At 43.1% G+C, this 23,100-nt stretch overlaps 1 protein-coding gene and 46 non-coding genes across 50 annotated transcripts in view; 34 read left to right on the top strand and 13 right to left on the bottom strand.

Moving 5' to 3' along the window:
* The window catches only part of invs (inversin), a 64,797-nt gene that overhangs the window by 24,146 nt on the left and 17,551 nt on the right, over positions 1 to 23,100 (top strand). For 2 of the 4 annotated variants that reach the window (XM_087812453.1, XM_087812452.1), the window contains exons 15-17: positions 1,571 to 1,758; positions 2,362 to 2,851; positions 3,292 to 3,422. In XM_087812453.1, coding sequence (XP_087668579.1) covers positions 1,571 to 1,758; positions 2,362 to 2,851; positions 3,292 to 3,422 — 809 coding nt within the window. Of the gene's footprint in view, positions 1 to 1,570; positions 1,759 to 2,361; positions 2,852 to 3,291; positions 3,434 to 23,100 lie in introns of all 4 variants that reach the window. The other 2 variants (XM_087812454.1, XM_087812455.1) reach the window with 2 other exon arrangements.
* trnat-ugu (transfer RNA threonine (anticodon UGU)) lies at positions 515 to 587 on the bottom strand. Its single transcript has one exon. It is a non-coding gene; the product is annotated as a tRNA-Thr (tRNA).
* Positions 721 to 793, top strand: trnat-ugu (transfer RNA threonine (anticodon UGU)). Its single transcript has one exon. It is a non-coding gene; the product is annotated as a tRNA-Thr (tRNA).
* trnat-ugu (transfer RNA threonine (anticodon UGU)) lies at positions 3,481 to 3,553 on the bottom strand. Its single transcript has one exon. It is a non-coding gene; the product is annotated as a tRNA-Thr (tRNA).
* Positions 5,532 to 5,604, top strand: trnat-cgu (transfer RNA threonine (anticodon CGU)). Its single transcript has one exon. It is a non-coding gene; the product is annotated as a tRNA-Thr (tRNA).
* On the top strand, positions 5,927 to 5,999 carry trnat-ugu (transfer RNA threonine (anticodon UGU)). Its single transcript has one exon. It is a non-coding gene; the product is annotated as a tRNA-Thr (tRNA).
* Positions 6,437 to 6,509, bottom strand: trnat-agu (transfer RNA threonine (anticodon AGU)). The gene has a single exon. It is a non-coding gene; the product is annotated as a tRNA-Thr (tRNA).
* trnat-ugu (transfer RNA threonine (anticodon UGU)) lies at positions 6,635 to 6,707 on the top strand. The gene has a single exon. It is a non-coding gene; the product is annotated as a tRNA-Thr (tRNA).
* On the top strand, positions 7,172 to 7,244 carry trnat-cgu (transfer RNA threonine (anticodon CGU)). The gene has a single exon. It is a non-coding gene; the product is annotated as a tRNA-Thr (tRNA).
* Positions 8,076 to 8,148, bottom strand: trnat-agu (transfer RNA threonine (anticodon AGU)). The gene has a single exon. It is a non-coding gene; the product is annotated as a tRNA-Thr (tRNA).
* On the top strand, positions 8,274 to 8,346 carry trnat-ugu (transfer RNA threonine (anticodon UGU)). The gene has a single exon. It is a non-coding gene; the product is annotated as a tRNA-Thr (tRNA).
* trnat-cgu (transfer RNA threonine (anticodon CGU)) lies at positions 8,811 to 8,883 on the top strand. Its single transcript has one exon. It is a non-coding gene; the product is annotated as a tRNA-Thr (tRNA).
* Positions 9,207 to 9,279, top strand: trnat-ugu (transfer RNA threonine (anticodon UGU)). The gene has a single exon. It is a non-coding gene; the product is annotated as a tRNA-Thr (tRNA).
* trnat-agu (transfer RNA threonine (anticodon AGU)) lies at positions 9,717 to 9,789 on the bottom strand. Its single transcript has one exon. It is a non-coding gene; the product is annotated as a tRNA-Thr (tRNA).
* On the top strand, positions 9,915 to 9,987 carry trnat-ugu (transfer RNA threonine (anticodon UGU)). Its single transcript has one exon. It is a non-coding gene; the product is annotated as a tRNA-Thr (tRNA).
* On the top strand, positions 10,452 to 10,524 carry trnat-cgu (transfer RNA threonine (anticodon CGU)). Its single transcript has one exon. It is a non-coding gene; the product is annotated as a tRNA-Thr (tRNA).
* On the top strand, positions 10,847 to 10,919 carry trnat-ugu (transfer RNA threonine (anticodon UGU)). Its single transcript has one exon. It is a non-coding gene; the product is annotated as a tRNA-Thr (tRNA).
* On the bottom strand, positions 11,357 to 11,429 carry trnat-agu (transfer RNA threonine (anticodon AGU)). The gene has a single exon. It is a non-coding gene; the product is annotated as a tRNA-Thr (tRNA).
* On the top strand, positions 11,555 to 11,627 carry trnat-ugu (transfer RNA threonine (anticodon UGU)). The gene has a single exon. It is a non-coding gene; the product is annotated as a tRNA-Thr (tRNA).
* On the top strand, positions 12,092 to 12,164 carry trnat-cgu (transfer RNA threonine (anticodon CGU)). Its single transcript has one exon. It is a non-coding gene; the product is annotated as a tRNA-Thr (tRNA).
* Positions 12,487 to 12,559, top strand: trnat-ugu (transfer RNA threonine (anticodon UGU)). Its single transcript has one exon. It is a non-coding gene; the product is annotated as a tRNA-Thr (tRNA).
* On the bottom strand, positions 12,997 to 13,069 carry trnat-agu (transfer RNA threonine (anticodon AGU)). Its single transcript has one exon. It is a non-coding gene; the product is annotated as a tRNA-Thr (tRNA).
* trnat-ugu (transfer RNA threonine (anticodon UGU)) lies at positions 13,195 to 13,273 on the top strand. Its single transcript has one exon. It is a non-coding gene; the product is annotated as a tRNA-Thr (tRNA).
* Positions 13,738 to 13,810, top strand: trnat-cgu (transfer RNA threonine (anticodon CGU)). Its single transcript has one exon. It is a non-coding gene; the product is annotated as a tRNA-Thr (tRNA).
* On the top strand, positions 14,134 to 14,206 carry trnat-ugu (transfer RNA threonine (anticodon UGU)). The gene has a single exon. It is a non-coding gene; the product is annotated as a tRNA-Thr (tRNA).
* trnat-agu (transfer RNA threonine (anticodon AGU)) lies at positions 14,644 to 14,716 on the bottom strand. The gene has a single exon. It is a non-coding gene; the product is annotated as a tRNA-Thr (tRNA).
* trnat-ugu (transfer RNA threonine (anticodon UGU)) lies at positions 14,842 to 14,914 on the top strand. The gene has a single exon. It is a non-coding gene; the product is annotated as a tRNA-Thr (tRNA).
* Positions 15,379 to 15,451, top strand: trnat-cgu (transfer RNA threonine (anticodon CGU)). Its single transcript has one exon. It is a non-coding gene; the product is annotated as a tRNA-Thr (tRNA).
* trnat-ugu (transfer RNA threonine (anticodon UGU)) lies at positions 15,774 to 15,846 on the top strand. Its single transcript has one exon. It is a non-coding gene; the product is annotated as a tRNA-Thr (tRNA).
* trnat-agu (transfer RNA threonine (anticodon AGU)) lies at positions 16,284 to 16,356 on the bottom strand. Its single transcript has one exon. It is a non-coding gene; the product is annotated as a tRNA-Thr (tRNA).
* Positions 16,482 to 16,554, top strand: trnat-ugu (transfer RNA threonine (anticodon UGU)). The gene has a single exon. It is a non-coding gene; the product is annotated as a tRNA-Thr (tRNA).
* Positions 17,019 to 17,091, top strand: trnat-cgu (transfer RNA threonine (anticodon CGU)). Its single transcript has one exon. It is a non-coding gene; the product is annotated as a tRNA-Thr (tRNA).
* trnat-ugu (transfer RNA threonine (anticodon UGU)) lies at positions 17,414 to 17,486 on the top strand. The gene has a single exon. It is a non-coding gene; the product is annotated as a tRNA-Thr (tRNA).
* On the bottom strand, positions 17,924 to 17,996 carry trnat-agu (transfer RNA threonine (anticodon AGU)). The gene has a single exon. It is a non-coding gene; the product is annotated as a tRNA-Thr (tRNA).
* trnat-ugu (transfer RNA threonine (anticodon UGU)) lies at positions 18,122 to 18,194 on the top strand. The gene has a single exon. It is a non-coding gene; the product is annotated as a tRNA-Thr (tRNA).
* On the top strand, positions 18,659 to 18,731 carry trnat-cgu (transfer RNA threonine (anticodon CGU)). The gene has a single exon. It is a non-coding gene; the product is annotated as a tRNA-Thr (tRNA).
* Positions 19,054 to 19,126, top strand: trnat-ugu (transfer RNA threonine (anticodon UGU)). The gene has a single exon. It is a non-coding gene; the product is annotated as a tRNA-Thr (tRNA).
* trnat-agu (transfer RNA threonine (anticodon AGU)) lies at positions 19,564 to 19,636 on the bottom strand. The gene has a single exon. It is a non-coding gene; the product is annotated as a tRNA-Thr (tRNA).
* Positions 19,762 to 19,834, top strand: trnat-ugu (transfer RNA threonine (anticodon UGU)). Its single transcript has one exon. It is a non-coding gene; the product is annotated as a tRNA-Thr (tRNA).
* On the top strand, positions 20,276 to 20,348 carry trnat-cgu (transfer RNA threonine (anticodon CGU)). The gene has a single exon. It is a non-coding gene; the product is annotated as a tRNA-Thr (tRNA).
* trnat-ugu (transfer RNA threonine (anticodon UGU)) lies at positions 20,671 to 20,743 on the top strand. The gene has a single exon. It is a non-coding gene; the product is annotated as a tRNA-Thr (tRNA).
* On the bottom strand, positions 21,181 to 21,253 carry trnat-agu (transfer RNA threonine (anticodon AGU)). Its single transcript has one exon. It is a non-coding gene; the product is annotated as a tRNA-Thr (tRNA).
* Positions 21,379 to 21,451, top strand: trnat-ugu (transfer RNA threonine (anticodon UGU)). Its single transcript has one exon. It is a non-coding gene; the product is annotated as a tRNA-Thr (tRNA).
* On the top strand, positions 21,916 to 21,988 carry trnat-cgu (transfer RNA threonine (anticodon CGU)). The gene has a single exon. It is a non-coding gene; the product is annotated as a tRNA-Thr (tRNA).
* Positions 22,311 to 22,383, top strand: trnat-ugu (transfer RNA threonine (anticodon UGU)). Its single transcript has one exon. It is a non-coding gene; the product is annotated as a tRNA-Thr (tRNA).
* Positions 22,821 to 22,893, bottom strand: trnat-agu (transfer RNA threonine (anticodon AGU)). Its single transcript has one exon. It is a non-coding gene; the product is annotated as a tRNA-Thr (tRNA).
* trnat-ugu (transfer RNA threonine (anticodon UGU)) lies at positions 23,019 to 23,091 on the top strand. Its single transcript has one exon. It is a non-coding gene; the product is annotated as a tRNA-Thr (tRNA).

Below are 23,100 nucleotides of genomic sequence, written 5' to 3'. Positions count from 1 at the left end.
CATAAGTTGTCAGTAAAATGATCAAATATAAATAAAAGACAGACATATCCTGATTACCTAAATCACCTTCAAACTTTGTTCCCTGACAAGGGTCACTGGAGCTTCACATCCGTCTTCCTCTTTATCGTACACACAGATATGTCTTCCAGCTGTCTCGTTTTCCCATCTCTGTGCCATTTACTTACCTGTCGTCCATCTTCACTCTGTTAGCACACCGTTCAAAAGAAGGACAAACTGCTTCAAGTAACTTTAAGTACGTGTGTTTTATTGAAACAGGGAATAAAACCAGACGTGTCGTAAATCATCTATTCGATTTGAGACATTATTCAGTTGTTGTCAGAAGTAAAAATTCCCCAAGAAAATGTCAAAAGCAATTCCTTTTTAACTATTTAAGTTCCTCATATTTTATTTTCAGAATAGCATTAACTGAAAAGAGGCCAACAAAGGTAGTCCATTCCAGTGACCTAAATTGCAGCTTGATCATTGTAAAGATCAATTAAAAACAATAAGGTCAAGGCCCCAACGAGAATTGAACTCGTGACCCCTGGTTTACAAGACCAGTGCTCTAACCACTGAGCTATGGAGCCTTGTGATTCAGGTGTTATAGTCATGCTCACAAAAGCATAACAAACCTGGGTGTGCCCGCGATATGAGGCATCAGTCAACAGGTTCCACCTCCTTCACTGTTGTTTTATAACTGATGACGAACCAGTTTGACGTGGCTCCATAGCTCAGTGGTTAGAGCACTGGTCTTGTAAACCAGGGGTCACGAGTTCAAACCTCGTTGGGGCCTCTTTTTGGATCTTCTTTTATGTTTAAAACAGTCAAAACACAGGGTCCGTTTCGGTCCCTCCAACACGACGTCACTTCCGGTTCTTATACTTCGCTTCGTGGAGAAAGATGGACAATCAAAGTGTGTCACGGGTCGTTTATTCGCCACTTCAAGTCAAACAAAATACAAGCTTTACGATCGATCGACCACACTTTCTTCCGGCGACTGTACTGGTCAATAGCCCAGGGAGAAAAGGTCCTGATCTGTAGAAACATCGCTATATTCAAGTCAAATTTCCTGCCCAGGGGGTTGTCCTTTCCGGCCAAATGGTTCTTTCAAGTTCCCTGTGTCCGGATCCCCCCTAGAGAAGACATCCTGATTTATTTTCTTGTAATCTTATCATTCAAATGTTCTCGGGTGGGGGTTTCCGTCTTTTAGCCCCCCTTTCCCGGATGTGTCTTGCTTCGTTCTTTGATCTACGATTTAAGGTGTGATTGGCAGACAAACAGATGTTTTAAATAACCGTTGTCGTATCTCTAATTCTGTTTCAAGCTTGTCTTGAAACAGTGTATCAGTCTGGAGTGAAAATGTATTCAAACGTTTAAGCTCTTAGATCAAGCGAGTAGTTTATACTTTATATTTTGATGATCTTTTAGCATTAATTTAAGTATGGCGTATACTTATAGTGTATAATAATTTTAATCTACAGTTTCCTAACACTGCTTTGATCCGTGAACGTCCCAGTCTTGCCGGCCGTTGTGACCGTGATTACAAGTTACTGTACATCTTTTTCTTCAGGAAACGAGAGGAAGAGCAGCGGAGAAGAGAAGCTCTTCAGCGAGTGGAGAAACGAAGAGTCTCTCAGTTGAAGATCGAACCAGAAAAGGTCTCCTTAGTCAACATTCAGGACTTGTCCATAAACGAGTCAGTGGAAGAAACAAAGAAATGCTCAGAGCAGACCAAAGCCAAAGAGGGGAGACATAAAGGTAGGCATTCTTTCTCTTTAGGTCTATGTATTTCTAAGAACTCTGAGATCTGTCTTCAGAAGCAAATCGTTTTGTGGTCTATGTCACAATCATTTAAATGTAGAGACCCGCATGCTTCTCTTGGCTTTGGCTCTAAAAGTGCTGGGGGAAAATGGCTAAATTCTGCTACAATGTTGGTGGTGATCAAGTAATCTTAATAAGTGACTCTTATTTTACTTACAACATAAATTACTGAAATTTACTATCAGGGGTTGCCAGGGAAAGTCAGCCTCCTCCTCTTATAACCAGGGGCCAAACACAGCCCTTTGCCTGCCTTTGCATCCTGAAGACTGTTTTGGGTTTCTGTTGGATAACCTCCTTCTTTTACCTTATATTATAGTTATCCGTCTCTATAAACGTTAAAAAGAATGTGATGGTTGCAGTGACTGTTTGTTAAATCAGTTTTTATTTAATTTTTTAAGTTTTGCATTTTATTTTCATATTTCTCATCATTACTTTCAGGATTTTTGAAAAATGTATGTTCAATACAACATAGATAGTTTAGATGTTTTGCTGGATTGAAAGTTATGAATTGGCTCATGAAGAGTAACATTTATTGTCTAGTTTTTATCTCATCAGGTCACAAGAACAGAAGAACTAAAGCAGTCGAACCGACCATCGACTCAAGCCACTGTTTGACCCCCAACCCCGCCACAAGTACTGTACAGACGTCTAGGTTAACTGAACTGCTTTCCCTACCCAACATCAGTCAGCTACCCACGTTCAAGCCTAGACCACCTTCCACCCCAAAAATCAAGGAGCAAACAACATCCAGAAGTTCCCCTACAAGGACCTCCAGCAGAGACCAAACTGACTCCAAAACATCTCACCATAAGAGAGATGCACGGAAATTAAAGACAGACGCTCACAAGCCGAGGAAACAGAAGGAGAGATCTTCTGAGAAGTCAATCAAAGAAATGGCTTCATTAAAAAGCAGCACCAGCCCTGCATCGAGATCTGAGGGGGCCACCTCCACACATATTCCGAGGGTCTGTCAGGAGGACCAGAGCAGGAGAAACAAGGCCGCACGGATAATCCAAAGAGCTTGGCGAAGGTAATGTTTTTTTCAGAGAGATGAAGGAAACTTCATGATGTGTCCACATGTCCTCAAATCGTCTGCATGCCATCTGCAGTGGGGAGCGTGGGAGATAGCTGATGCTCGGAGGACAGACGAGAGCTTCTACCAGTTTAACGAGAGGCTAAAAGTTCAGCCGTGCTGCTCTAATAGCTACCAGCACCTTCGCACTCCTTTCCTCCTCGTCTTATACACGCTGCCTCTCTCGCGCTCTGCCAGCGAGCCGCAGGAGGTCGTCTGTTTCCCATTCCGCTTCCCTATTAAAAGCCTAAATGTGCTGCCTTTTAACTGCCTCGAATAAACTGTTTACTTTGTTTATGCTCGGCGAGTGTTAGTGTGCCAGCTCTCGACTCTTTGAACGCCGTCCGAGCTCCTCTAACGACCTGAAATGTGGATGTTTTTGTTTTTTTTGTCCGCAGGTTTCACGCAAACAAGAAGAGAAAAACCTCAAGTCGCTCGGATCAAGTCAAGAGTAGGAAGCGGACGGAGACTCGAGTGTCGCCTGAGAAGCTATTAGCCAAGAAGAGTTCAGTGCTGCAGAGCATCTACGGTGAGCTGATGGTAAATTTGGTTACTGTATCTTTAGTTTGTGTATCCATTTTACTAAAAGGCCCCAACGAGGATTGAACTCGTGACCCCTGGTTTACAAGACCAGTGCTCTAACCACTGAGCTATGGAGCCTTGTGTTCCAGGTGTTACCCATGAACAAATAGGAAGGTGTGGAACGTCTGTAATGACGCAGAGTGTTTGTTATATAGCCACTCCTTAAGCTTCCATGGTGTGAAAAGGAAAATCCTCACTTCTTTTGTTTTAGTGTCCAATCATTTGCTGCATCCTCATTATGACACCACAGGTGCATAGGACCCAGAACATCTGAGCAACAGGCTGATTTTTTTTTGTTCAGATTTTCACCTCAGATGTTGTACCACAACACTTACACATATTAGCGGCTATACAAAAAATTTGTATGCAGATCAGTTGCAAAACTTTGTTTTACATTACTGTGAACCCTGGTTTAAAAGACCAGTGCTCTAACCGCTGAGCTATTGACAGGCCTTGACAAGGTGTGTAACTTTTCAACCGATGCAGGATGTTTGACATGTGGCCACACCTTTAGCATCAATGCTGTCATATATCTGCTGAATCATCACATGATTTGCTCCATTATCATGTTGAAGTGTGTCGATGTCATAGGTGCTTACGACACTAATAAATGTTGGCAAAGGGCTGTAATTCGTCCGAAGGTTCTGCCTCATCCCCTGGTCCAGGGGTGGCCAACCCGGTCCTCAAAGAGCCGCAGTGGCTGCAGGTTTTTGTTCCAGACGATCGAGCATGCCCAGTATAACCAATGAGGTTTTAGCTGAAACAAGCAACACCAGACTGACAATTAACTGATTACACTCCTAAGACACCTGATTGGTGAAAATGTGTCTTCTTGATATGTTGGAACAAAAACCTGCAACCACTGCGGCTCTTTGAGGACCGGGTTGGCAACCCCTGGTCTAGTCTACATGAATGAGTGACTGAGTTTAACAAGTGATGACAACTGGTGATTTAAATATTAATTCAAGGCTCCAATGAGAATTGATCTCAAGACCCCTAGTTTATAAGACAAGTGCTCTAACCACTGAGCAATGAAGGCATGTTTCTTTTGGTCAAACAACTGGACAATTTTCTATATAAACTTGGTTGTGCACCACATTCTAGAGGCAACATACAGAGTGATAGTTGTTTGTTTTTTTGTTAGCAAAGCATCAGTTAGGCTCCGTAGCTCAGTGGTTACAGCACTGTTTTTGTAAACCAGGGGTCATGAGTTGAGAAACAGGGCTTTTATAGTATGTCCTTTTGGTGCCAAAAGTCTGCTGAATCCTCACTTCATTTTTGATGCAGGCAGACCTTATAATTTGCTTTGTCCTCATATGTATGCTACATAATAAGAAACCTAGACTCTAGACCTATGGTCTTGATTAGGGGTGTCAAACTTGGTCCTCAAATGGCAGGGATTGTTCAGGTTTGGTTCCAGCCATTAAAGCACACATCATGATATGAACTTGGTTGTGCACCAAATTCAAGGCAACATACAGATTAATAGTTGTTTGTTTCTTTTGTTAGAAAAGCATTAGCTAGTCTCCATAGCTCAGTGGTTAGAGCACTGTTTTTGTAAACCAGGGGTCATGAGTCCCTCATTGGGGCCTTTGAGAAACAAGTATTTTGTAGAATGTTCTTCTCTTGGTGCCCAAAGTCTGCTCAATCATCACCTTTTGGATGCAGGCAGGCCCGTTAATTGGCTTAGTGCTCATGTGTATGCTACAAAAAGACACACCCAGACCCTAGACCTACGGTCTAGATCAGGGGTTGCCAACTCGGTCCTCAAAGGAAAGGGATGGTGCAGTTGAGTTTAATAAGTGATGACAGCTGGCGATTAAACACAGGGTCTCATTGAAGACTTGAGAAAAAAGGGATTCAAGGCTCCAATGAGAATTGATCTCAAGACCCCTAGTTTACAAGAACTGTGCTCCAACCACTGAGCAATGAAGGCATGTTTCCTTTGGTCAATCAACTGTACAATTTTCTATATAAACTTGGTTGTGCACCACATTCTAGGGGCAACATACAGAGTGATAGTTGTTTGTTTCTTTTGTTAGAAAAGCATTAGCTAGGCTCCATAGCTCAGTGGTTAGAGCACTGGTCTCGTAAACCAGGGGTCATGAGTTCAATCCTCATTGGGGCCTTGGAGAAACACCTTCTAACATACTCTTGCAGTATGTCCTTTTGGTGCCAAAAGTCTGCTGAATCCTCACTTCATTTTTGATGCAGGCAGACCTTATAATTTGCTTTGTCCTCATATGTATGCTACATAATAAGAAACCTAGACTCTAGACCTATGGTCTAGATCAGGGGTGTCAAACTTGGTCCTCAAATGGCGCAGGATGGTTCAGGTTTGGTTCCAGCCATTAAAGCACACATCATGATATGAACTTGGTTGTGCACCAAATTCAAGGCAACATACAGATTAATAGTTGTTTGTTTCTTTTGTTAGAAAAGCATTAGCTAGTCTCCATAGCTCAGTGGTTAGAGCACTGTTTTTGTAAACCAGGGGTCATGAGTTCAATCCTCATTGGGGCCTTGGAGAAACAGGGCTTTTATAGTATGTACTTTTGGTGCCAAAAGGCTGCTCAATCATCATGTTTAAGCTACAAAGCCACACACCAAGACTCTAGACCTAAAGTCTAGAACAGGGACGTGAAACTTCCTGTCGGGTCCTCAAAGGGCCGGGATGGTTTAGGGTTGGTTCCAGCCATTCAAGCACACATGGGTTCATAAATCAGGTACCAGCTGAAAAAGAAGCCTGTTACTGGCAGTCTACTGATTAGAGTCTTCATACACCTGATTGGTACTACTATACATGCTTCACTGTTTGGATCAAAAACCAATACCACCTGGCCCTTTGAGGGCCTAGTTTAACACCCCTGGTCTACATGAATGAGTGACTGAGTTTAATAAGTGATGCCAACTGGAGGTTAAACACAGGGTCCCATTGAAGACGTAAAATATATTAATTGAAGGCTCCAATGAGAATTGAACTCATGACCCCTGGTTTACTAGACCAGTGCTCTAACCACTGAGCAATGGAGCCAGGGTTTTCCTTGAACAAACAATTGTACAAGTGTCTATATAAACTTGGGTGTGCACCACATTCTACACAAGCAACATACAAAGTGATCGTTACGTATCGTCTTACTGTTAGCACACCATCGTCTAGGCTCCATAGCTCAGTGGTTAGAGCACTGGTCTTGTAAACCAGGGGTCATGAGTTCAATCCTCATTGGGGCCTTTGAGAAACAAGTATTTTGTAGAATGTCCTTCTCTTGGTGCCCAAAGTCTGCTCAATCATCACCTTTTGGATGCAGGCAGGCCCGTTAATTGGCTTAGTGCTCATGTGTATGCTACAAAAAGACACACCCAGACCCTAGACCTACGGTCTAGATCAGGGGTTGCCAACTCGGTCCTCAAAGGAAAGGGATGGTGCAGTTGAGTTTAATAAGTGATGACAGCTGGCGATTAAACACAGGGTCTCATTGAAGACTTGAGAAAAAAGGGATTCAAGGCTCCAATGAGAATTGATCTCAAGACCCCTAGTTTACAAGAACAGTGCTCCAACCACTGAGCAATGAAGGCATGTTTCCTTTGGTCAAACAAGTGTACAATTTTCTATATAAACTTGGTTGTGCACCACATTCTAGGGGCAACATACAGAGTGATAGTTGTTTGTTTCTTTTGTTAGAAAAGCATTAGCTAGGCTCCATAGCTCAGTGGTTAGAGCACTGGTCTCGTAAACCAGGGGTCATGAGTTCAATCCTCATTGGGGCCTTGGAGAAACACCTTCTAACATACTCTTGCAGTATGTCCTTTTGGTGCCAAAGGTCTGCTGAATCCTCACTTCATTTTGGATGCAGGCAGACCTTATAATTTGCTTTGTCCTCATATGTATGCTACATAATAAGAAACCTAGACTCTAGACCTATGGTCTAGATCAGGGGTGTCAAACTTGGTCCTCAAATGGCGCAGGATGGTTCAGGTTTGGTTCCAGCCATTAAAGCACACATCATGATATGAACTTGGTTGTGCACCAAATTCAAGGCAACATACAGATTAATAGTTGTTTGTTTCTTTTGTTAGAAAAGCATTAGCTAGTCTCCATAGCTCAGTGGTTAGAGCACTGTTTTGTAAACCAGGGGTCATGAGTTCAATCCTCATTGGGGCCTTGGAGAAACAGGGCTTTTATAGTATGTACTTTTGGTGCCAAAAGGCTGCTCAATCATCATGTTTAAGCTACAAAGCCACACACCAAGACTCCAGACCTAAAGTCTAGAACAGGGACGTGAAACTTCCTGTCGGGTCCTCAAAGGGCCGGGATGGTTTAGGGTTGGTTCCAGCCATTCAAGCACACATGGGTTCATAAATCAGGTACCAGCTGAAAAAGAAGCCTGTTACTGGCAGTCTACTGATTAGAGTCTTCATACACCTGATTGGTACTACTATACATGCTTCACTGTTTGGATCAAAAACCAATACCACCTGGCCCTTTGAGGGCCTAGTTTAACACCCCTGGTCTACATGAATGAGTGACTGAGTTTAATAAGTGATGCCAACTGGAGGTTAAACACAGGGTCCCATTGAAGACCTAAAATATATTAATTGAAGGCTCCAATGAGAATTGAACTCATGACCCCTGGTTTACTAGACCAGTGCTCTAACCACTGAGCTATGGAGCCAGGGTTTTCCTTGAACAAACAATTGTACAAGTGTCTATATAAACTTGGGTGTGCACCACTTTCTACACGAGCAACATACAAAGTGATCGTTACGTATCGTCTTACTGTTAGCACACCATCATCTAGGCTCCATAGCTCAGTGGTTAGAGCACTGGTCTTGTAAACCAGGGGTCATGAGTTCAATCCTCATTGGGGCCTTTGAGAAACAAGTATTTTGTAGAATGTCCTTCTCTTGGTGCCCAAAGTCTGCTCAATCATCACCTTTTGGATGCAGGCAGGCCCGTTAATTGGCTTAGTGCTCATGTGTATGCTACAAAAAGACACACCCAGACCCTAGACCTACGGTCTAGATCAGGGGTTGCCAACTCGGTCCTCAAAGGAAACGGATGGTGCAGTTGAGTTTAATAAGTGATGACAGCTGGCGATTAAACACAGGGTCTCATTGAAGACTTGAGAAAAAAGGGATTCAAGGCTCCAATGAGAATTGATCTCAAGACCCCTAGTTTACAAGAACAGTGCTCCAACCACTGAGCAATGAAGGCATGTTTCCTTTGGTCAAACAAGTGTACAATTTTCTATATAAACTTGGTTGTGCACCACATTCTAGGGGCAACATACAGAGTGATAGTTGTTTGTTTCTTTTGTTAGAAAAGCATTAGCTAGGCTCCATAGCTCAGTGGTTAGAGCACTGGTCTCGTAAACCAGGGGTCATGAGTTCAATCCTCATTGGGGCCTTGGAGAAACACCTTCTAACATACTCTTGCAGTATGTCCTTTTGGTGCCAAAGGTCTGCTGAATCCTCACTTCATTTTTGATGCAGGCAGACCTCATAATTTGCTTTGTCCTCATATGTATGCTACATAATAAGAAACCTAGACTCTAGACCTATGGTCTAGATCAGGGGTGTCAAACTTGGTCCTCAAATGGCGCAGAATGGTTCAGGTTTGGTTCCAGCCATTAAAGCACACATCATGATATGAACTTGGTTGTGCACCAAATTCAAGGCAACATACAGATTAATAGTTGTTTGGGTTTTTACATTATCTAACCATTAGCTTGGCTCCATAGCTCAGTGGTTACAGCACTGTTTTTGTAAACCAGGGGTCATGAGTTCAATCCTCATTGGGGCCTTGGAGAAACAGGGCTTTTATAGTATGTACTTTTGGTGCCAAAAGTCTGCTCAATCATCATGTTTAAGCTACAAAGCCACACACCAAGACTCTAGACCTATAGTCTAGAACAGGGACGTGAAACTTCCTGTCGGGTCCTCAAAGGGCCGGGATGGTATAGGGTTGGTTCCAGCCATTCAAGCACACATGGGTTCATAAATCAGGTACCAGCTGAAAAAGAAGCCTGTTACTGGCAGTCTACTGATTAGAGTCTTCATACACCTGATTGGTACTACTATACATGCTTCACTGTTTGGATCAAAAACCAATACCACCTGGCCCTTTGAGGGCCTAGTTTAACACCTCTGGTCTACATGAATGAGTGACTGAGTTTAATAAGTGATGCCAACTGGAGGTTAAACACAGGGTCCCATTGAAGACCTAAAATACATTAATTGAAGGCTCCAATGAGAATTGAACTCATGACCCCTGGTTTACTAGACCAGTGCTCTAACCACTGAGCTATGGAGCCAGGGTTTTCCTTGAACAAACAATTGTACAAGTGTCTATATAAACTTGGGTGTGCACCACTTTCTACACAAGCAACATACAAAGTGATCGTTACGTATCGTCTTAATGTTAGCACACCATCGTCTAGGCTCCATAGCTCAGTGGTTAGAGCACTGGTCTTGTAAACCAGGGGTCATGAGTTCAATCCTCATTGGGGCCTTTGAGAAACAAGTGTTTTGTAGAATGTCCTTCTCTTGGTGCCCAAAGTCTGCTCAATCATCACCTTTTGGATGCAGGCAGGCCCGTTAATTGGCTTAGTGCTCATGTGTATGCTACAAAAAGACACACCCAGACCCTAGACCTACGGTCTAGATCAGGGGTTGCCAACTCGGTCCTCAAAGGAAAGGGATGGTGCAGTTGAGTTTAATAAGTGATGACAGCTGGCGATTAAACACAGGGTCCCATTGAAGCCTTGAGAAAAAAGGGATTCAAGGCTCCAATGAGAATTGATCTCAAGACCCCTAGTTTACAAGAACAGTGCTCCAACCACTGAGCAATGAAGGCATGTTTCCTTTGGTCAAACAACTGTACAATTTTCTATATAAACTTGGTTGTGCACCACATTCTAGGGGCAACATACAGAGTGATAGTTGTTTGTTTCTTTTGTTAGAAAAGCATTAGCTGGGCTCCATAGCTCAGTGGTTAGAGCACTTGTCTCGTAAACCAGGGGTCATGAGTTCAATCCTCATTGGGGCCTTGGAGAAACACCTTCTAACATACTCTTGCAGTATGTCCTTTTGGTGCCAAAAGTCTGCTGAATCCTCACTTCATTTTTGATGCAGGCAGACCTTATAATTTGCTTTGTCCTCATATGTATGCTACATAATAAGAAACCTAGACTCTAGACCTATGGTCTAGATCAGGGGTGTCAAACTTGGTCCTCAAATGGCGCAGGATGGTTCAGGTTTGGTTCCAGCCATTAAAGCACACATCATGATATGAACTTGGTTGTGCACCAAATTCAAGGCAACATACAGATTAATAGTTGTTTGTTTCTTTTGTTAGAAAAGCATTAGCTAGTCTCCATAGCTCAGTGGTTAGAGCACTGTTTTTGTAAACCAGGGGTCATGAGTTCAATCCTCATTGGGGCCTTGGAGAAACAGGGCTTTTATAGTATGTACTTTTGGTGCCAAAAGGCTGCTCAATCATCATGTTTAAGCTACAAAGCCACACACCAAGACTCTAGACCTATAGTCTAGAACAGGGACGTGAAACTTCCTGTCGGGTCCTCAAAGGGCCGGGATGGTTTAGGGTTGGTTCCAGCCATTCAAGCACACATGGGTTCATAAATCAGGTACCAGCTGAAAAAGAAGCCTGTTACTGGCAGTCTACTGATTAGAGTCTTCATACACCTGATTGGTACTACTATACATGCTTCACTGTTTGGATCAAAAACCAATACCACCTGGCCCTTTGAGGGCCTAGTTTAACACCCCTGGTCTACATGAATGAGTGACTGAGTTTAATAAGTGATGCCAACTGGAGGTTAAACACAGGGTCCCATTGAAGACGTAAAATATATTAATTGAAGGCTCCAATGAGAATTGAACTCATGACCCCTGGTTTACTAGACCAGTGCTCTAACCACTGAGCTATGGAGCCAGGGTTTTCCGTGAACAAACAATTGTACAAGTGTCTATATAAACTTGGGTGTGCACCACTTTCTACACAAGCAACATACAAAGTGATCGTTACGTATCGTCTTAATGTTAGCACACCATCGTCTAGGCTCCATAGCTCAGTGGTTAGAGCACTGGTCTTGTAAACCAGGGGTCATGAGTTCAATCCTCATTGGGGCCTTTGAGAAACAAGTGTTTTGTAGAATGTCCTTCTCTTGGTGCCCAAAGTCTGCTCAATCATCACCTTTTGGATGCAGGCAGGCCCGTTAATTGGCTTAGTGCTCATGTGTATGCTACAAAAAGACACACCCAGACCCTAGACCTACAGTCTAGATCAGGGGTTGCCAACTCGGTCCTCAAAGGAAAGGGATGGTGCAGTTGAGTTTAATAAGTGATGACAGCTGGCGATTAAACACAGGGTCCCATTGAAGCCTTGAGAAAAAAGGGATTCAAGGCTCCAATGAGAATTGATCTCAAGACCCCTAGTTTACAAGAACAGTGCTCCAACCACTGAGCAATGAAGGCATGTTTCCTTTGGTCAAACAACTGTACAATTTTCTATATAAACTTGGTTGTGCACCACATTCTAGGGGCAACATACAGAGTGATAGTTGTTTGTTTCTTTTGTTAGAAAAGCATTAGCTAGGCTCCATAGCTCAGTGGTTAGAGCACTGGTCTCGTAAACCAGGGGTCATGAATTCAAACCTCATTGGGGCCTTGGAGAAACACCTTCTGACATACTCTTGCAGTATGTCCTTTTGGTGCCAAAAGTCTGCTGAATCCTCACTTCATTTTTGATGCAGGCAGAACTTATGATTTGCTTTTTCCTCATATGTATGCTACATAATAAGAAACCTAGACTCTATACCTATGGTATAGATCAGGGGTGTCAAACTTGGTCCTCAAAGGGATGGGATGGTTCAGGTTTGATTCCGGCCATTAAAGCACACATCATGATATGAACTTGGTTGTGCACCAAATTCAAGGCAACATACAGATTAATAGTTGTTTGGGTTTTTACATTATCTAACCATTAGCTTGGCTCCATAGCTCAGTGGTTAGAGCACTGTTTTTGTAAACCAGGGGTCATGAGTTCAATCCTCATTGGGGCCTTGGAGAAACAGGGCTTTTATAGTATGTACTTTTGGTGCCAAAAGGCTGCTCAATCATCATGTTTAAGCTACAAAGCCACACACCAAGACTCCAGACCTAAAGTCTAGAACAGGGACGTGAAACTTCCTGTCGGGTCCTCAAAGGGCCGGGATGGTTTAGGGTTGGTTCCAGCCATTCAAGCACACATGGGTTCATAAATCAGGTACCAGCTGAAAAAGAAGCCTGTTACTGGCAGTCTACTGATTAGAGTCTTCATACACCTGATTGGTACTACTATACATGCTTCACTGTTTGGATCAAAAACCAATACCACCTGGCCCTTTGAGGGCCTAGTTTAACACCCCTGGTCTACATGAATGAGTGACTGAGTTTAATAAGTGATGCCAACTGGAGGTTAAACACAGGGTCCCATTGAAGACCTAAAATATATTAATTGAAGGCTCCAATGAGAATTGAACTCATGACCCCTGGTTTACTAGACCAGTGCTCTAACCACTGAGCTATGGAGCCAGGGTTTTCCTTGAACAAACAATTGTACAAGTGTCTATATAAACTTGGGTGTGCACCACTTTCTACACGAGCAACATACAAAGTGATCGTTACGTATCGTCTTACTGTTAGCACACCATCGTCTAGGCTCCATAGCTCTAGCTCAGTGGTTAGAGCACTGGTCTTGTAAACCAGGGGTCATGAGTTCAATCCTCATTGGGGCCTTTGAGAAACAAGTATTTTGTAGAATGTCCTTCTCTTGGTGCCCAAAGTCTGCTCAATCATCACCTTTTGGATGCAGGCAGGCCCGTTAATTGGCTTAGTGCTCATGTGTATGCTACAAAAAGACACACCCAGACCCTAGACCTACGGTCTAGATCAGGGGTTGCCAACTCGGTCCTCAAAGGAAACGGATGGTGCAGTTGAGTTTAATAAGTGATGACAGCTGGCGATTAAACACAGGGTCTCATTGAAGACTTGAGAAAAAAGGGATTCAAGGCTCCAATGAGAATTGATCTCAAGACCCCTAGTTTACAAGAACAGTGCTCCAACCACTGAGCAATGAAGGCATGTTTCCTTTGGTCAAACAAGTGTACAATTTTCTATATAAACTTGGTTGTGCACCACATTCTAGGGGCAACATACAGAGTGATAGTTGTTTGTTTCTTTTGTTAGAAAAGCATTAGCTAGGCTCCATAGCTCAGTGGTTAGAGCACTGGTCTCGTAAACCAGGGGTCATGAGTTCAATCCTCATTGGGGCCTTGGAGAAACACCTTCTAACATACTCTTGCAGTATGTCCTTTTGGTGCCAAAGGTCTGCTGAATCCTCACTTCATTTTTGATGCAGGCAGACCTCATAATTTGCTTTGTCCTCATATGTATGCTACATAATAAGAAACCTAGACTCTAGACCTATGGTCTAGATCAGGGGTGTCAAACTTGGTCCTCAAATGGCGCAGAATGGTTCAGGTTTGGTTCCAGCCATTAAAGCACACATCATGATATGAACTTGGTTGTGCACCAAATTCAAGGCAACATACAGATTAATAGTTGTTTGGGTTTTTACATTATCTAACCATTAGCTTGGCTCCATAGCTCAGTGGTTAGAGCACTGTTTTTGTAAACCAGGGGTCATGAGTTCAATCCTCATTGGGGCCTTGGAGAAACAGGGCTTTTATAGTATGTACTTTTGGTGCCAAAAGGCTGCTCAATCATCATGTTTAAGCTACAAAGCCACACACCAAGACTCTAGACCTATAGTCTAGAACAGGGACGTGAAACTTCCTGTCGGGTCCTCAAAGGGCCGGGATGGTTTAGGGTTGGTTCCAGCCATTCAAGCACACATGGGTTCATAAATCAGGTACCAGCTGAAAAAGAAGCCTGTTACTGGCAGTCTACTGATTAGAGTCTTCAAACACCTGATTGGTACTACTATACATGCTTCACTGTTTGGATCAAAAACCAATACCACCTGGCCCTTTGAGGGCCTAGTTTAACACCCCTGGTCTACATGAATGAGTGACTGAGTTTAATAAGTGATGCCAACTGGAGGTTAAACACAGGGTCCCATTGAAGACCTAAAATATATTAATTGAAGGCTCCAATGAGAATTGAACTCATGACCCCTGGTTTACTAGACCAGTGCTCTAACCACTGAGCTATGGAGCCAGGGTTTTCCTTGAACAAACAATTGTACAAGTGTCTATATAAACTTGGGTGTGCACCACTTTCTACACAAGCAACATACAAAGTGATCGTTACGTATCGTCTTAATGTTAGCACACCATCATCTAGGCTCCATAGCTCAGTGGTTAGAGCACTGGTCTTGTAAACCAGGGGTCATGAGTTCAATCCTCATTGGGGCCTTTGAGAAACAAGTATTTTGTAGAATGTCCTTCTCTTGGTGCCCAAAGTCTGCTCAATCATCACCTTTTGGATGCAGGCAGGCCCGTTAATTGGCTTAGTGCTCATGTGTATGCTACAAAAAGACACACCCAGACCCTAGACCTACGGTCTAGATCAGGGGTTGCCAACTCGGTCCTCAAAGGAAAGGGATGGTGCAGTTGAGTTTAATAAGTGATGACAGCTGGCGATTAAACACAGGGTCCCATTGAAGACTTGAGAAAAAAGGGATTCAAGACTCCAATGAGAATTGATCTCAAGACCCCTAGTTTACAAGAACAGTGCTCCAACCACTGAGCAATGAAGGCATGTTTCCTTTGGTCAAACAACTGTACAATTTTCTATATAAACTTGGTTGTGCACCACATTCTAGGGGCAACATACAGAGTGATAGTTGTTTGTTTCTTTTGTTAGAAAAGCATTAGCTAGGCTCCATAGCTCAGTGGTTAGAGCACTGGTCTCGTAAACCAGGGGTCATGAGTTCAAACCTCATTGGGGCCTTGGAGAAACACCTTCTAACATACTCTTGCAGTATGTCCTTTTGGTGCCAAAAGTCTGCTGAATCCTCACTTCATTTTTGATGCAGGCAGAACTTATGATTTGCTTTTTCCTCATATGTATGCTACATAATAAGAAACCTAGACTCTATACCTATGGTCTAGATCAGGGGTGTCAAACTTGGTCCTCAAAGGGATGGGATGGTTCAGGTTTGATTCCGGCCATTAAAGCACACATCATGATATGAACTTGGTTGTGCACCAAATTCAAGGCAACATACAGATTAATAGTTGTTTGGGTTTTTACATTATCTAACCATTAGTTTGGCTCCATAGCTCAGTGGTTACAGCACTGTTTTTGTAAACCAGGGGTCATGAGTTCAATCCTCATTGGGGCCTTGGAGAAACAGGGCTTTTATAGTATGTACTTTTGGTGCCAAAAGGCTGCTCAATCATCATGTTTAAGCTACAAAGCCACACACCAAGACTCTAGACCTATAGTCTAGAACAGGGACGTGAAACTTCCTGTCAGGTCCTCAAAGGGCCGGGATGGTTTAGGGTTGGTTCCAGCCATTCAAGCACACATGGGTTCATAAATCAGGTACCAGCTGAAAAAGAAGCCTGTTACTGGCAGTCTACTGATTAGAGTCTTCATACACCTGATTGGTACTACTATACATGCTTCACTGTTTGGATCAAAAACCAATACCACCTGGCCCTTTTAGGGCCTAGTTTAACACCTCTGGTCTACATGAATGAGTGACTGAGTTTAATAAGTGATGCCAACTGGAGGTTAAACACAGGGTCCCATTGAAGACCTAAAATATATTAATTGAAGGCTCCAATGAGAATTGAACTCATGACCCCTGGTTTACTAGACCAGTGCTCTAACCACTGAGCTATGGAGCCAGGGTTTTCCTTGAACAAACAATTGTACAAGTGTCTATATAAACTTGGGTGTGCACCACTTTCTACACAAGCAACATACAAAGTGATCGTTACGTATCGTCTTACTGTTAGCACACCATCGTCTAGGCTCCATAGCTCAGTGGTTAGAGCACTGGTCTTGTAAACCAGGGGTCATGAGTTCAATCCTCATTGGGGCCTTTGAGAAACAAGTATTTTGTAGAATGTCCTTCTCTTGGTGCCCAAAGTCTGCTCAATCATCACCTTTTGGATGCAGGCAGGCCCGTTAATTGGCTTAGTGCTCATGTGTATGCTACAAAAAGACACACCCAGACCCTAGACCTACGGTCTAGATCAGGGGTTGCCAACTCGGTCCTCAAAGGAAAGGGATGGTGCAGTTGAGTTTAATAAGTGATGACAGCTGGCGATTAAACACAGGGTCCCATTGAAGACTTGAGAAAAAAGGGATTCAAGGCTCCAATGAGAATTGATCTCAAGACCCCTAGTTTACAAGAACAGTGCTCCAACCACTGAGCAATGAAGGCATGTTTCCTTTGGTCAAACAACTGTACAATTTTCTATATAAACTTGGTTGTGCACCACATTCTAGGGGCAACATACAGAGTGATAGTTGTTTGTTTCTTTTGTTAGAAAAGCATTAGCTAGGCTCCATAGCTCAGTGGTTAGAGCACTGGTCTCGTAAACCAGGGGTCATGAGTTCAATCCTCATTGGGGCCTTGGAGAAACACCTTCTAACATACTCTTGCAGTATGTCCTTTTGGTGCCAAAAGTCTGCTGAATCCTCACTTCATTTTTGATGCAGGCAGACCTTATAATTTGCTTTGTCCTCATATGTATGCTACATAATAAGAAACCTAGACTCTAGACCTATGGTCTAGATCAGGGGTGTCAAACTTGGTCCTCAAATGGCGCAGGATGGTTCAGGTTTGGTTCCAGCCATTAAAGCACACATCATGATATGAACTTGGTTGTGCACCAAATTCAAGGCAACATACAGATTAATAGTTGTTTGTTTCTTTTGTTAGAAAAGCATTAGCTAGTCTCCATAGCTCAGTGGTTAGAGCACTGTTTTTGTAAACCAGGGGTCATGAGTTCAATCCTCATTGGGGCCTTGGAGAAACAGGGCTTTTATAGTATGTACTTTTGGTGCCAAAAGGCTGCTCAATCATCATGTTTAAGCTACAAAGCCACACACCAAGACTCTAGACCTATAGTCTAGAACAGGGACGTGAAACTTCCTGTCGGGTCCTCAAAGGGCCGGGATGGTTTAGGGTTGGTTCCAGCCATTCAAGCACACATGGGTTCATAAATCAGGTACCAGCTGAAAAAGAAGCCTGTTACTGGCAGTCTACTGATTAGAGTCTTCATACACCTGATTGGTACTACTATACATGCTTCACTGTTTGGATCAAAAACCAATACCACCTGGCCCTTTTAGGGCCTAGTTTAACACCTCTGGTCTACATGAATGAGTGACTGAGTTTAATAAGTGATGCCAACTGGAGGTTAAACACAGGGTCCCATTGAAGACCTAAAATATATTAATTGAAGGCTCCAATGAGAATTGAACTCATGACCCCTGGTTTACTAGACCAGTGCTCTAACCACTGAGCTATGGAGCCAGGGTTTTCCTTGAACAAACAATTGTACAAGTGTCTATATAAACTTGGGTGTGCACCACTTTCTACACAAGCAACATACAAAGTGATCGTTACGTATCGTCTTACTGTTAGCACACCATCGTCTAGGCTCCATAGCTCAGTGGTTAGAGCACTGGTCTTGTAAACCAGGGGTCATGAGTTCAATCCTCATTGGGGCCTTTGAGAAACAAGTATTTTGTAGAATGTCCTTCTCTTGGTGCCCAAAGTCTGCTCAATCATCACCTTTTGGATGCAGGCAGGCCCGTTAATTGGCTTAGTGCTCATGTGTATGCTACAAAAAGACACACCCAGACCCTAGACCTACGGTCTAGATCAGGGGTTGCCAACTCGGTCCTCAAAGGAAAGGGATGGTGCAGTTGAGTTTAATAAGTGATGACAGCTGGCGATTAAACACAGGGTCCCATTGAAGACTTGAGAAAAAAGGGATTCAAGGCTCCAATGAGAATTGATCTCAAGACCCCTAGTTTACAAGAACAGTGCTCCAACCACTGAGCAATGAAGGCATGTTTCCTTTGGTCAAACAACTGTACAATTTTCTATATAAACTTGGTTGTGCACCACATTCTAGGGGCAACATACAGAGTGATAGTTGTTTGTTTCTTTTGTTAGAAAAGCATTAGCTAGGCTCCATAGCTCAGTGGTTAGAGCACTGGTCTCGTAAACCAGGGGTCATGAGTTCAATCCTCATTGGGGCCTTGGAGAAACACCTTCTAACATACTCTTGCAGTATGTCCTTTTGGTGCCAAAAGTCTGCTGAATCCTCACTTCATTTTTGATGCAGGCAGACCTTATAATTTGCTTTGTCCTCATATGTATGCTACATAATAAGAAACCTAGACTCTAGACCTATGGTCTAGATCAGGGGTGTCAAACTTGGTCCTCAAATGGCGCAGGATGGTTCAGGTTTGGTTCCAGCCATTAAAGCACACATCATGATATGAACTTGGTTGTGCACCAAATTCAAGGCAACATACAGATTAATAGTTGTTTGTTTCTTTTGTTAGAAAAGCATTAGCTAGTCTCCATAGCTCAGTGGTTAGAGCACTGTTTTTGTAAACCAGGGGTCATGAGTTCAATCCTCATTGGGGCCTTGGAGAAACAGGGCTTTTATAGTATGTACTTTTGGTGCCAAAAGGCTGCTCAATCATCATGTTTAAGCTACAAAGCCACACACCAAGACTCTAGACCTATAGTCTAGAACAGGGACGTGAAACTTCCTGTCGGGTCCTCAAAGGGCCGGGATGGTTTAGGGTTGGTTCCAGCCATTCAAGCACACATGGGTTCATAAATCAGGTACCAGCTGAAAAAGAAGCCTGTTACTGGCAGTCTACTGATTAGAGTCTTCATACACCTGATTGGTACTACTATACATGCTTCACTGTTTGGATCAAAAACCAATACCACCTGGCCCTTTGAGGGCCTAGTTTAACACCTCTGGTCTACATGAATGAGTGACTGAGTTTAATAAGTGATGCCAACTGGAGGTTAAACACAGGGTCCCATTGAAGACCTAAAATATATTAATTGAAGGCTCCAATGAGAATTGAACTCATGACCCCTGGTTTACTAGACCAGTGCTCTAACCACTGAGCTATGGAGCCAGGGTTTTCCTTGAACAAACAATTGTACAAGTGTCTATATAAACTTGGGTGTGCACCACTTTCTACACAAGCAACATACAAAGTGATCGTTACGTATCGTCTTAATGTTAGCACACCATCATCTAGGCTCCATAGCTCAGTGGTTAGAGCACTGGTCTTGTAAACCAGGGGTCATGAGTTCAATCCTCATTGGGGCCTTTGAGAAACAAGTATTTTGTAGAATGTCCTTCTCTTGGTGCCCAAAGTCTGCTCAATCATCACCTTTTGGATGCAGGCAGGCCCGTTAATTGGCTTAGTGCTCATGTGTATGCTACAAAAAGACACACCCAGACCCTAGACCTACGGTCTAGATCAGGGGTTGCCAACTCGGTCCTCAAAGGAAACGGATGGTGCAGTTGAGTTTAATAAGTGATGACAGCTGGCGATTAAACACAGGGTCCAATTCAAGACTCCAATGAGAATTGATCTCAAGACCCCTAGTTTACAAGAACAGTGCTCCAACCACTGAGCAATGAAGGCATGTTTCCTTTGGTCAAACAACTGTACAATTTTCTATATAAACTTGGTTGTGCACCACATTCTAGGGGCAACATACAGAGTGATAGTTGTTTGTTTCTTTTGTTAGAAAAGCATTAGCTAGGCTCCATAGCTCAGTGGTTAGAGCACTGGTCTCGTAAACCAGGGGTCATGAGTTCAAACCTCATTGGGGCCTTGGAGAAACACCTTCTAACATACTCTTGCAGTATGTCCTTTTGGTGCCAAAAGTCTGCTGAATCCTCACTTCATTTTTGATGCAGGCAGAACTTATGATTTGCTTTTTCCTCATATGTATGCTACATAATAAGAAACCTAGACTCTATACCTATGGTCTAGATCAGGGGTGTCAAACTTGGTCCTCAAAGGGATGGGATGGTTCAGGTTTGATTCCGGCCATTAAAGCACACATCATGATATGAGCTTGGTTGTGCACCAAATTCAAGGCAACATACAGATTAATAGTTGTTTGGGTTTTTACATTATCTAACCATTAGCTTGGCTCCATAGCTCAGTGGTTACAGCACTGTTTTTGTAAACCAGGGGTCATGAGTTCAATCCTCATTGGGGCCTTGGAGAAACAGGGATTTTATAGTATGTACTTTTGGTGCCAAAAGGCTGCTCAATCATCATGTTTAAGCTACAAAGCCACACACCAAGACTCTAGACCTATAGTCTAGAACAGGGACGTGAAACTTCCTGTCAGGTCCTCAAAGGGCCGGGATGGTTTAGGGTTGGTTCCAGCCATTCAAGCACACATGGGTTCATAAATCAGGTACCAGCTGAAAAAGAAGCCTGTTACTGGCAGTCTACTGATTAGAGTCTTCATACACCTGATTGGTACTACTATACATGCTTCACTGTTTGGATCAAAAACCAATACCACCTGGCCCTTTGAGGGCCTAGTTTAACACCTCTGGTCTACATGAATGAGTGACTGAGTTTAATAAGTGATGCCAACTGGAGGTTAAACACAGGGTCCCATTGAAGACCTAAAATATATTAATTGAAGGCTCCAATGAGAATTGAACTCATGACCCCTGGTTTACTAGACCAGTGCTCTAACCACTGAGCTATGGAGCCAGGGTTTTCCTTGAACAAACAATTGTACAAGTGTCTATATAAACTTGGGTGTGCACCACTTTCTACACAAGCAACATACAAAGTGATCGTTACGTATCGTCTTAATGTTAGCACACCATCGTCTAGGCTCCATAGCTCAGTGGTTAGAGCACTGGTCTTGTAAACCAGGGGTCATGAGTTCAATCCTCATTGGGGCCTTTGAGAAACAAGTATTTTGTAGAATGTCCTTCTCTTGGTGCCCAAAGTCTGCTCAATCATCACCTTTTGGATGCAGGCAGGCCCGTTAATTGGCTTAGTGCTCATGTGTATGCTACAAAAAGACACACCCAGACCCTAGACCTACGGTCTAGATCAGGGGTTGCCAACTCGGTCCTCAAAGGAAAGGGATGGTGCAGTTGAGTTTAATAAGTGATGACAGCTGGCGATTAAACACAGGGTCCCATTGAAGACTTGAGAAAAAAGGGATTCAAGACTCCAATGAGAATTGATCTCAAGACCCCTAGTTTACAAGAACAGTGCTCCAACCACTGAGCAATGAAGGCATGTTTCCTTTGGTCAAACAACTGTACAATTTTCTATATAAACTTGGTTGTGCACCACATTCTAGGGGCAACATACAGAGTGATAGTTGTTTGTTTCTTTTGTTAGAAAAGCATTAGCTAGGCTCCATAGCTCAGTGGTTAGAGCACTGGTCTCGTAAACCAGGGGTCATGAGTTCAAACCTCATTGGGGCCTTGGAGAAACACCTTCTAACATACTCTTGCAGTATGTCCTTTTGGTGCCAAAAGTCTGCTGAATCCTCACTTCATTTTTGATGCAGGCAGAACTTATGATTTGCTTTTTCCTCATATGTATGCTACATAATAAGAAACCTAGACTCTATACCTATGGTCTAGATCAGGGGTGTCAAACTTGGTCCTCAAAGGGATGGGATGGTTCAGGTTTGATTCCGGCCATTAAAGCACACATCATGATATGAGCTTGGTTGTGCACCAAATTCAAGGCAACATACAGATTAATAGTTGTTTGGGTTTTTACATTATCTAACCATTAGCTTGGCTCCATAGCTCAGTGGTTACAGCACTGTTTTTGTAAACCAGGGGTCATGAGTTCAATCCTCATTGGGGCCTTGGAGAAACAGGGCTTTTATAGTATGTACTTTTGGTGCCAAAAGGCTGCTCAATCATCATGTTTAAGCTACAAAGCCACACACCAAGACTCTAGACCTATAGTCTAGAACAGGGACGTGAAACTTCCTGTCAGGTCCTCAAAGGGCCGGGATGGTTTAGGGTTGGTTCCAGCCATTCAAGCACACATGGGTTCATAAATCAGGTACCAGCTGAAAAAGAAGCCTGTTACTGGCAGTCTACTGATTAGAGTCTTCATACACCTGATTGGTACTACTATACATGCTTCACTGTTTGGATCAAAAACCAATACCACCTGGCCCTTTGAGGGCCTAGTTTAACACCTCTGGTCTACATGAATGAGTGACTGAGTTTAATAAGTGATGCCAACTGGAGGTTAAACACAGGGTCCCATTGAAGACCTAAAATATATTAATTGAAGGCTCCAATGAGAATTGAACTCATGACCCCTGGTTTACTAGACCAGTGCTCTAACCACTGAGCTATGGAGCCAGGGTTTTCCTTGAACAAACAATTGTACAAGTGTCTATATAAACTTGGGTGTGCACCACTTTCTACACAAGCAACATACAAAGTGATCGTTACGTATCGTCTTAATGTTAGCACACCATCGTCTAGGCTCCATAGCTCAGTGGTTAGAGCACTGGTCTTGTAAACCAGGGGTCATGAGTTCAATCCTCATTGGGGCCTTTGAGAAAC

This window comes from Callionymus lyra, chromosome 17 (genome assembly GCF_982586985.1).
Source record: "Callionymus lyra chromosome 17, fCalLyr1.hap1.1, whole genome shotgun sequence".
NCBI classification, from domain to species: Eukaryota; Metazoa; Chordata; class Actinopteri; order Syngnathiformes; family Callionymidae; genus Callionymus; species Callionymus lyra.
This window is presented reverse-complemented; position numbering and strand designations above follow the sequence as displayed.